General features: G+C 38.6%; 1 protein-coding gene across 1 annotated transcript; it reads left to right on the forward strand.

Moving 5' to 3' along the window:
• The first annotated feature begins 500 nt into the window (after nucleotides 1–500).
• LOC103461085 (centrosome-associated protein 350-like) lies at nucleotides 501–10835 on the forward strand. Its single transcript, XM_008403413.2, has 10 exons — nucleotides 501–1112; nucleotides 1249–1362; nucleotides 2035–2154; nucleotides 4174–4293; nucleotides 6776–7509; nucleotides 7612–7730; nucleotides 8293–9299; nucleotides 9419–9572; nucleotides 10048–10121; nucleotides 10492–10835. Exons 1-10 carry the CDS (start codon nucleotides 785–787, stop codon nucleotides 10671–10673), a joined length of 2952 nt encoding a protein of 983 aa, XP_008401635.1. The 5' UTR covers nucleotides 501–784; the 3' UTR covers nucleotides 10674–10835.
• Nucleotides 10836–11520: the final 685 nt, after the last annotated feature.

Here is an 11520-nt window from a genome sequence, read left to right on the forward strand (position 1 = left end):
CCTCCCTCCCTCCCTCCCTCTCTCCCTCCCTCCCTCATGTACAAAGTAAAGCAGATCTTAAGTAAATGCCTGTAGCAATGTAGCCAAACCTATTAATCAGCTGATGTTTTATTTGGATGTGAAAAAATAGGGTAAATATAGAAAATTATTCATGTGATTGGGTGACTCTGTGTGTGAAAAGCGTTTTTGTGTGATTAATTATTTTAAAATATAAGGTGAGGCAAACTCTGATAACTTGTAAAGGTTTTTTTATTGAGTTCTCTAGGACCATTCACGGCCTTAATCTTCAGCGTGCAATGGGAAATGTATTTTCTTTCACAAAACTCTTAACAGCTTAAATTTGATGTTTTTTCAAATTTCACTTTTTTCCTGCATATTTTAAGTGCCGAGATACTTTCCTACACAATGAAATAATTTCAAACTCTGTTTCATTTGTAAGTTCACTGAGCTGTAAATTAAAACTAAATCTTGTTTCTCTTCTTGATCCCATGTAATCTGGTGTACGTCCAGAGAGGCCACCCCGCCTTCACATCCCTTTTCTCAGCTGGAGGCCTACAATCTGCAGTCCGTGCCAGGGTCTTCATACACATCCTCCCTGCCTAGCTCAGATCCTCTGCCCAGCCAGCTGATCTACCAGAGAGACACCAGGGACAAGCAGACTGACGGGGACTTGGACAGCACACGCTCCTCTGCACTGGAGAGTGCCGAGGTGCGCTACCTCAATGACCAGCCTGTCTTGGACGGCCTGAAGACAGAGCAGAACACTCACAAAGCACAACTTGTCATGGATAGTCGCGAATCAAAGAGTTTTGCTCGGACGCCCAGCTCTTCACGCCAAGGGGAGAGCACTCCTTCCTCAAGCCCGGGCTCAGTTTCCCAACGCTTGGAAAACCTGAGGCGACATCAGCCGGATGATAAATTAGAAAAACTGAAGGAGCGCATTCGAAGACAGAGGCAACATTTGGAGGAGATGGCAGACAAGGAAAAGTCCAAGAGTTGTCTTGAAAAGCCCATTGTTGCATTTGTTGAGGGTGACAATGTTGGTTCAAGCACCATGCCAGCAGCAAAGATAAGGAAAGTCACAGCAGCACCGCCAGCACCTATATACAAAGGTATTTTAATACATGCATTTTTCTCATTCCTCAAGCTTTTATGTTTTGACTGCCTACATTAGAATAATGTTTGTACTTTTCAGTAAGAAGTACAGTTTTGTATTTCAATGTATTTCTTTTTTTTTTTCATCCACAGGTTTCAACAGTGCAGAGACAAAGGTCCAGATTCCTGATGGTAAAGTTTGGAAAGAGGACGAATTCCATAACCTCAACAGAAAAGTTTACAGAGACATATCACACCAATTTCCTGGTAAATATATTTACGAGGCCACTCAGTATTTTAGTTTACCTTACCCATACACTTTGTCTTGATTAATTGGACAGGTTTGCAACTTTGTTGTTTTTGTGTTTTGATTAAAATTCAGTTTTTTTTTTTTATGTATTTGAGATTAATATGTCTATTAAATTAACGATTGCATATGATTTTCTTAATTTTGTAATTCCTCTGAATGTTAGTTTTATAAAAGAAAAAATATAAGTTTCAGAACAGGCACAGGATGACATGAGAATCTGAATGTTATGTCGAAATACCATTATTTTACTTTGTCATCATGGTGTTTACACAATCTCCTTCTGTTTTCACATTCTTAATAGCCAAATGTATTTCTTAACTTGCTTACATGCAGAACAGCACAACAGGTTATTCAGTGCACTATAGGCAAAGAAAACTCTTCCCTCCTCAGTGGTTTCACTAACATCTCATCCAGTTAAAGGCCTTTAAATTATAGAATCAGTATGACTAGAAATGTTCATGACTTTGAAAATGTCTTCTTTTTTTTAACCTTACTATACCTACAAGTTATCTGGTTATGTCTAACTGGAAATGTTGAGCTGTTTTTTTGTACACATATAGTATCCAAAATAAGAAATTCTGTTTTATTCATTCTGTTGGGTATTTTCTTTATTTGTCCTTTCTGTATAGAGAGCAGCAAATTCAGGCATCAGCATCAGAGAACAGAAAGGTCCAAGGAGAAGAGGCCATCCAAACCAGTCAGGAAGGTCCAAAAAGTTGCCCCAGTATCTGAGCAGAATTTTAAACCAGGTATAGTTCTCTTTACTATACAGTATGTGGGCTAACACAGTACTGAATCTGCATTTAATTATGATGAAAAATGGAAAAACCACCAGACTTCTGCTTTATGCTTCTCTTCTATTCTGCAATTAATTTCTTGTTAGAAACATTTTAGGTCGCTGAATCCAAAACGGACTTCCTTTAATGTCAATAAAATGAGTTCTACCACATTCACAGGGATAGTGTAGCTGTTTATTGTTACTCATCCACTGTTCTACAGCTATTTGAGTATATATGTCAGGGCGTTGACCTTTTAATACAACAATGTGAATTAATGAGCTACAACAACATTTAATTTTCCTTTGGGATCAAAAAAGTATTTTTGAATCAATTTGATTTTGTCTTACTTTAGTCTTCAACTATTCTGGTGGTGTCAGGGTAAAATCTATCCCTCAGTCTGCTCTGCACTTCACCCTCTTGAGCCACCAACCCGAGGACATAAATGTGAAAAGTCTGTACTCACATCAGATGAGTTCATAGATTAAACGATGGGCTCTGAGGTCTACGCTGCTGACCTAGATTTGTCTTACATGCACAGTTTTCCAAGCACTACATTATTTTAACCAGGGATACTGCTCTACTGAACCAGAGTTATGACCCTAATCCCCATAGATTTGTTTTCTACTATGCATTAAATGTGCTTTAAAACCAACAAGAGACACAAAGACAACCAGGCTTCAGCCATGTACCACCGGATCAAGCAAAACATTTGTGGGTACATGTGATTATTTACCATCTTCATCGGTTTTTGTGCTGTTTTTATTAATTTTGTTTCTCCTGATGCTAACACTTTTAAAGTTTTGGAATCCATGAGTACAGTGCTTCGCCTTGAGCAGCTTTTGTCAGACTGGAGCATTTTGCAAATTGACATGGACATTTCAGAATACAGCTTCACATTCAAAGGATTAAAAAAAAGAAAATCTTTAAATCTTTGTTGGCTAAACACCAGCTGCTTCTGCATGGCTGGAAACAACACAGACAGTTGTTGGAAGTAGTTTGCACACAATATTCTGGCTCCTTATTTCAACTTCTGTTGTTGTTTAGTATGTGTGTTTGACAAAAGTGGATTATTTAAGATTTAAAATCCCCTTATTCTCATTATATCAGAAAAGAGCAAAGACTGCTAGGAAGCTATTAGTTGCTGCTGGTTGTTAAGGTCTCACTGAACAGGAAGAAATCTGATTTTTTTTTCTCTTGTGTTGTTAGACCAGGCGGTTAGGGTGCATTGTGTGCTGTCATGTTTGTAAAAACTTGCTGTGAACAATCTCTTCTGTTGTTCTTGTCATCTACCCCAGTGTTTGGTGATTCCTTGTCTTTCTGTTCACCTCAGTTTCACTCTTTGTTTAGCAGCTACACAGAGCACATCATGTTAAGGGTGTTCTAAAGCAAGAATAATCAGGTCCAAGTTAAATCTAGCCGCATAAAGTTCAAGTAAGTCAAATTATAACCAAAGTTACTTCGCTGTGTTAGTAATTATAAACATATGTTAGTACGAAACTGACAGTTATCTTTTGAAGAAATCCAACAGATTGCTCAGAAATATGTGTGCAGTCCCTCAAGTCTGACTGGTCTGTGCTTCATGTTGGAACGCTACTATAAATAGACATCTGCGGCCAGGTTCACTTGGCTCATCAACTCGGTTCAAACAGCTGCTTGGTTATTTGATGTGGAATACTTGGAACTGTTCTGAATATTTTGTGCACAAGACATTGCAATGCATTGAGTCATCTGTCAGAGCAGGTGAGCCGTGTCAAAGGAAGTCCTTTCAGACAGGACAAAGGTGTTAGGTTGTCATAAAGGTAACCTAACAAATCTAATTTCTACAGAAAAACTTCATTTTATTTTATTTTTTTTCTAGCCACTTTACCCTAATCGCTAAAGATCTTCATAGAACCGTACACTCATGTGTCCCTTTATCTATGTCATTCATTTATCGTAATGAAATTTTCAGCACTTTGATCTGAACTGTGTATGTTGTTCCTTTTGCAGTGATTAGTCCTGCATCATGGCGTGAGGGCCAAAAACTGGTAAAGATGGTACTAGGTTCTGCTCCAAAGCTACCCAGTGAAGAGCACAGTTCCCATCCAGCTGGCAGACAGACCCGAACAGGTGCGGCTCAGGAACATGAACTGTTAACCTGCCATACATACCAGCACATAATGTTCTGTCATGAGATGCTGTTTGAAGTGGTTACAGGCAAACATCAGACAGTATACGTGGTTTCAACAATTCAGAATAGCTTTCTCGATCCAACTCCTGTTGGCCTTTGCAATAATGTCTGTGTTAATTGTACTAAAAGGTAGAAGGTTTATTGCTTAAGTATTTTATAAAGCTTGTGAATAAACTAGCTAGCTGTAATTGTTTTTAAAAATGTCCCCATGCATATTGCATCTGGATATCAGTAAAATTATATTTTATTAAGTGCAATCTTGTCAAAAGTCATGCATCAAACTGGCTGAGATAATTAAAACACTGCAGTACAGATACAGATACTTAGCAGTGCATTGGGCATGACTGCTTATGTCATAAATTCTGTCACATTTTTCCCCGTAGAGCCATGGGTTAGCCCTCAGTTTATCCCTCCTTTTAGTACAGATCCTCTTAAGCATTTTGAAGCAGAACTTTCCCTGTTCTTGGTAAAGCGTTGACCTCTTAACACTTTGTCAGCTCAGATTTCTCTTTGAGGGCTACTATAAAAGATAACTCATGTTTTTTTGTGAATATAAAAATGCATAAATTTTTTTCCAATCATTATTTCTTATTTTAAGAACAGAGGTGTATATGGGAGAAGACATGCTGTAAAACAGGGTTTTGCTATTTTAAACCAAGAAGTTGGCATTGCTCCCTACCAGGACTGCATGATACATCAAATTGAAGTCGTCGTTGCAATGACAACGGACTACTTGGATACCATATTTATAAGGATACTATATTTTTGGTGTCACCCATTCATGCCCTGCCAATTGATTTGACCCTCCGGACAGGCTAACTGCCTTTAATACACACAGCCAATATTTATTTTTAGTGGCTGAGATGCAGGATGGCACCGAATATGATAGGGACATCATGTAATGTTAAAGCAAGATAAAATACAGAAATTAAGCTAATCATTTTTAGCGTCATTGCAGTAATATCTCATTAACAGTATTGCTTTCTCATCTTAGTTCAGACGTTTCTCAGATTCCAGTTTATTCCATAACACATCTCTACAGGTTAGAACACACCAACTTGCAGTGCTTCCTTCAGCCTTACTGTTACCTCTTATGTCTGTGAGCAGCTCAGTAATAATGAAAGTAGATAGTTAAGAATCTTTTTCACTCTGTAACAATATCCACCAGCTGTGGCGCTTTCACTAATCTATATAAACCCAGACAGGGTTGATCAAGTTGTACATGAGCTGATTCTAGCCAGTTAATTTACTTCCTCTATATTTTTTGTTCTTGTTTTTTATTGTTACTTTCCTTTTGTCTTGGTTGCAACTTATTTAGGTTGAGAAGGCTTTATCTGTTGACGATTGTTTATTAAATTGGGAACTTGCTTTTTATATTATTATTTATAACATTATGTTAAACATAAATTTTGAATTTAAGTTGCACTAAGTTATGTAGGTTTTACGTTGGTTTTCACCAGGATAAGCCAAAATGACATGAGTAAAAAATTCAGAGCTGTTTCAGGTCTCTGACTCAGTGTTGGTGTTGCATTCACACACTCTGAGTCTCTGCCTTCCATTTTATTTTGAATATGTCTGCAGTGCGAGCCACTGACCGGAACAAATACAGATTGACTGGCTTGTCAAGTTGAATGCACAATAATACATGGATTGATATTTATTGACTGCCCAAGTGCATGCGCCATCTAGTGTGTGTGAAGTCCAGTAAAGCTCTTCACAGACATGCTCTAAAATAATCTATCTGGATTAGATGGTCCATGGGATTGTTCAATTTGGCCTAGATTAAAGTCGCCGCTGTTAACCCTTTGGCCATGCCTCAATCATTATGTTGATCCTTTCTGGATCTGTGCTACTATTCAGATATTGTTTTTTAGAGTGTAGCCATTTGTTTGAGCATGCAATGGAATTTAATAATTATCTACTTTTAAATAATCTGCTTTTATGTACTTATTATCCAGGTTTGGCTTATTATTTATATTGAAGTTTCTCTTATCAAAACATGAATATGTAAAAAGTGAACAAAATACCATTATTTCTAGGAACTAAACTACTGAAATTTTTAAAAGCAGGACAGAAATGTGTGACTAAGTAACATCATTGCTTTGAATTAGTTATAAAGGAGACTGAGCCTAACTCTAATAGGATGTGTACTCAAACCTCAGGTATAGAGGCCATGCAGACTTCAGCAAACACTGTTTAAATTTCAATAATTTTCCATTTCTAAGCAGTAAATAAAGTTTTCTTCTAACTTTTTAATCTCATATTTGAATTCAAACTCAGAACTAAACTGATTTAAACAGTGTTCTGTCTGTTTTTGTGGTAGGTTTATCATTCTGGATAGGGATGTACTGACATGAAAATTTGTGCACTGTTCACTTGCACGTCTCACCTCTTTCTTTTTTTCCTTACATTTTTCACCAGCTTCCCATCATCACTCGGACCCACATTCAGAACAGAGGAGACGCTCTCGGCCAAGCAGCACAGAGAGGTCTCGCAGTGCTTTTCAGGAGCAAACGGCCAGCCGCCCTACGACCTCATACAGTCCCTCTTCCTCAGCTCAGGACAAGACGCTACGGGGAGTGAAGACAGATGTTTTGTCAGTAGACATCCAGGGGATTCTTAATGACCTTCAGCTGGATTGCGAAACAGCTGAAATGGAAGAGCGTGCTCGTAAAAGATCCCGGGGTGTCAGTGGTAGTAGAAGAGGAAGAGGAGGGTCAGGTTCTCGGACGAGGGCGCCAGTCTCTGCTTGGGGATCTACAGGAGTGGCAAACACCAGCTCCAGGGTCTGCCGGAGTGCTAGCCCCACCACACGCCAGCCTGACAATACTGACAGAACAAGCAAAAGTGTCAAGAAGCGGCACTATGACGCAGACACGGTTCGCCAATACATTGCACAACAGCAAGAGGAGAGAAAGAGGCGACAGGCAGAAGAGAAGAGAGCAGTAAAAGAGGAGGCAGTAAAAAGAAATCAGAGATTGCAGGAGCTGTACAAGAAACAAAGAGAAGTAGCAAGAACTGCAACCCTTTCCTCTGAGGCAGTTGTGGCCCCTGTTCAAAAGCGACTGCAGGAGACCTACACCAGACTGCTTCTGGAGGACGCCCGACTCAGCGAGGCAACACCTGAGCCACATTCTGCACCTTTCATTCAGATGGTATTAGGCTTTCAAATAAGAAAGTTTCTCTTTTTTTATATTTAAAAACTGATTTGAGGACGAAACATTGTGGAAGTGTGACTAACGATGATTATTTTCCAGAGACCCATGTACCAGCCTTCAGGAGAGTCGGACAAAGAAAACAAAAGAATCGGGGTTTCACAAAGCCCCTCAAGCAGTGACAAGTCTTTGAATGAGCAGCCGCCACTGCCATTATCCAGGTACTGAGTTGCTGCAAAATGTTTGCTAATCTGAGTACGAACTTCCTTTACATTGTAGAGTGAGAAACTCCACAGACAGGAAATTAACCACAAATGATTCTCTCAAAGGTCAAAGTTGATATATCTTATCTAGTGATGCTGGTTCTACCCAGAAAAACCAACCATTGACTTGAACTTTTGATTAACGACTTAGGCTAATAAACAAGTACTTTTAATATCAAAGGAAAAAGAAAGCAGAAAATGTGCAGTCTCCTGCAATCGGTGCATGAAAGAACACAAATAATTGACTTCTTTTTGTCATCTAATTTAAAAACAATTATTAGTCATTTTATTTTCCCTAAATAATATCACATGGATGGATATGGAGAAAGATGTACTGATAAAAGAAAGCTCTAATAAAACAGTATATATTTTTGTTCCACTTTCAGATATTTTCATATTGAGTAGACTGTTTGATTTATGTAAAACGTATTTGTTTCCATTTTTTTCTTGCTTTTTGTTTGATTCACTGATTTTTGTTCTGATTATTTGTGAGCCATTTTTCTTTTCTAATCTCTCACAGGAATGATCTTGAATTTACCTCTGTGCTTCAGCCTGATCATCCAGCTTTTCACCCCGCCAGCGGCATACAAGTAGCTTCTAATGAACATCTCCTCTCTCAGCTTTTAAGACTGGAGGCAGCATTAGCTTCTAGTAGCAGAAAGTACACTGAACAGCCTGCCACAGCACCTCACCTCCAGTCCCCGACCAGAATATCTCGTATTGAAGCCCTGAAGGCAAAGGCCACATCCCTCTCAAACCGTATCGAAACGGAGGCGCGAAGGTTCGCTGGACAAGGGATCAACTACGGTGCAGCGACTTCCATGGATGTTGATACCGTTTTGCACCCCAGAACCTCTAGCCTTGATGTTGATCACTGGACAGGAACCGTTGCTCATGCTACCGAAAATAACAACTTCTCCTTTAGGGCACAAAAAGCGTTCACAAATGCAGCTAATACTTCATATACTGGCATAGTTCTTCCAGGAGCCGGGAATCTGCACGACTTAAATGAAAAGACACACACCAGTTTGACAAATCCACATGCTGGTTCTCCGGGTGTAAATGGGTTAACTTTAAACACTTACACCCAAGAAGACAGGAGGATTATTGGTGACTTGGGCATGGAAGAGAGAACAGAAAAACTAGTACAAAGAATAAAAACTAAAAAACCGGAGAATCTGGTGTATCCGTATCAGACTGATCTCCACGATTCAAGTGCTGGTTCCATTAGTGAGGGTCCTCTTCTTAGTGAAGGAAGTTTCTCTGAGGAATACGGAAGTCCTCCTCACTACACCAGCAACCATGGGTGTAATTCAGATTACTTGGAGGCAGCGGACTACAGCGCAGGTAAAAGAAGTCATAACAAGCGACTGTTTGAGTTCCAGAGGGAGCCAGCGGAGTATGCAGCCCTCAGCCCGCCTTTTACACAACTTAATGGCAGCAAGGCACCATGGGAAGAGCTGAACGAAGGAAGTCCTCTGAGCGTAATCAATATTTTCACGAAAAATGTGCAAGGGTCTATAAAAGGTAAATTCATCCATCAGTGGTTTCTGTTGTAGGATGATTCTACTGTAAAATCCAGTTTATTTATGAGACACACAGTTGGACGTAACACGATATCTTCTTTCCTCCGCTTTATATTTTAGTGAGTGAGAGAGCTTCAGGGAATAATTCTCCACTTCCTCATTCTTCACACTCTGAAAACAGCCAAGATGAAGCAGCGCTCTATGAGGATGACTTTGTTTCATCACATAGCAGCAAAACCAGCAGCCATCTAAAGAGAGGCCCCAGGTCACCCAGGTAACAGAAAAACCGAGGCGTCTGTAGCATGACCACTGGGTGGCATTCATGTCACACAGCTGGAAAGAATGAAAACTTTGCACATATAAATATTTCCTTGAGTTTTAGCTTAAAGACTAAAAAGAGTTATTATTAGATATATTGTTTCTGTATTTTGGTGTTTGCACACGTATCAGAAAGTGTTGGCTGGTTGTTATAGTGAGTTGCTTATCATGTTGCAAATGATGAGTCCATGTAGCCACATACAGGTTTGAGTTTGGGCAATGACATAAATTGTATTCATTAATAATAAACATCTTATTTAAAATATAATTTAATATGATCTTTTATATAGATATTTATCCTAATTGTTGTGGCAAATATTCTCCTTTGTTTTACCTGCGTTGTTTTAGCATGATCACTTTAAAAAGCTGATCAAAAGTCATATTAGTACAGAAATGATTTATTGCTAACATTAATCTTTTTATTTATCCAGTCGCTCACAGCGCATTTCCCCAGGCTCAACACCTGGTTCCTCACCGCTTTCCAGGCACTCCACCAGTAAAAGAGGTATAATTGTGTTTTGGCTTTTTTTCCTGTTTTGAGCAAGTTGGAAATCAATCAATATGTAAATAGCAAAGTTTAATCATCTTTTTTAACAACACATTAGACTGAGCTGAATTTTTTTAAGCTTAGTTTTATCTTTTAGTTGTAAAGTTTGGTACAAAGTCATCCATTTTGTGAACCAGGGTTCACAAAAGATGGGTTTGAAAAATTGGGTTGAAACAACAAGTGGTGTGGATTAAGGCAACCTTAGAATATTGTCTTAGCATTAATAGCAAAGCACAAAAATTAAATTTTGCTGTGTTTAAGCACTGTGCCCATTTTTAAATGTTTATTAGTTTCTATGGTATAAAAAAATTGTTTTATGTGTCTACAGCAACTATTTCAGACCAGAGTGACGCAACTCTTGTAGAAGAACAGAGGAGTTCACCGCTTTCAGAAACTCTCTCCTCTGACCACAAAAAGAGAGCTTCAGACAGAAGTTTGAGTCAAGCTCAGCTCAAAAGTGCAGATTCTGACACATTAGGAGAACCTTCAGCCTATTCTCCACAAAGGTAAAGTCCCATGCAGATTACAATTAAGAAAGCGGATTGCTTAATTTGTTATTGTACAATCTAAGCCTTATATCATTCACATTCTTCTTCAAAAAGACCTTTTGTTCTTGAAAACTCATCCATCTTGTGTTGTAGTGGACTTACTACCTCCATCTAGACTAATGAACACGCAGCTTCCTCTTGCTTAACACATAATCACTAACCAACATTCACAATGGATGGCTGTGAGAGACATTGTACGACTCATCAGTGAGTCATACAAAGGCTTGGGAGTGGGCAATTCATGAAACTTGAGTGTTAACATGAGTTTGCTTTTGTTGTATTTAGGCTTCTATGCTTTTAACAATTTTTAAAAGTATTGCGCCAAATTTACGTATTTTTATTAGAATCATTCAAAGTTCTCAAAGAGACGTTTTAGGAAACAGCAGACTCTGGTATTTCATTTGAGAAAACATTTGCTGGAAAAACCAGTTTGACTTCACCGTAAACCTGAAACATGAGCTACTAGCAAAACTCTATGCCACCATGGAGTATAATAAGACCTCAGTGCTTCTAGTAGCAGCAGCGTCTGAAAAGCAGGAGTCTTCTAATTAGCCGACATTCCTGAAATTACTCAAATTTACTTTGTAACTCAAATAACTAAATAGTATACTCAAAAAAAGATACTGTTGCTCATCGAAAGAAACAAATATGCTTTTTCAGCTGAATTAGAGCAACGCAACCATTATACACAAATCTAAACTTCAGTTTGAGTTTAAAGAAAACATTTATTTTGAAATGCTTTCTTGCTTTATTCCTATGTTTAAACGCATAATGTTTCCTCATAGAGTTCCGCTTATTGCCATATATAT

The sequence above is a fragment of the Poecilia reticulata genome, unplaced genomic scaffold (genome assembly GCF_000633615.1).
Source record: "Poecilia reticulata strain Guanapo unplaced genomic scaffold, Guppy_female_1.0+MT scaffold_578, whole genome shotgun sequence".
In the NCBI taxonomy this organism is placed as follows: domain Eukaryota; kingdom Metazoa; phylum Chordata; class Actinopteri; order Cyprinodontiformes; family Poeciliidae; genus Poecilia; species Poecilia reticulata.

Bases quoted from the DNA above. Each gene is read 5' to 3' on its own strand.
- LOC103461085 (XM_008403413.2), top strand. From the start codon at position 785: ATGGATAGTCGCGAATCAAAGAGTTTTGCTCGGACGCCCAGCTCTTCA. The intron at 2,155-4,173 runs GTATAGTTCTCT...TTCCTTTTGCAG, and splicing joins TGAGCAGAATTTTAAACCAG to TGATTAGTCCTGCATCATGG. The intron at 9,573-10,047 runs GTAACAGAAAAA...TTATTTATCCAG, and splicing joins AGAGGCCCCAGGTCACCCAG to TCGCTCACAGCGCATTTCCC.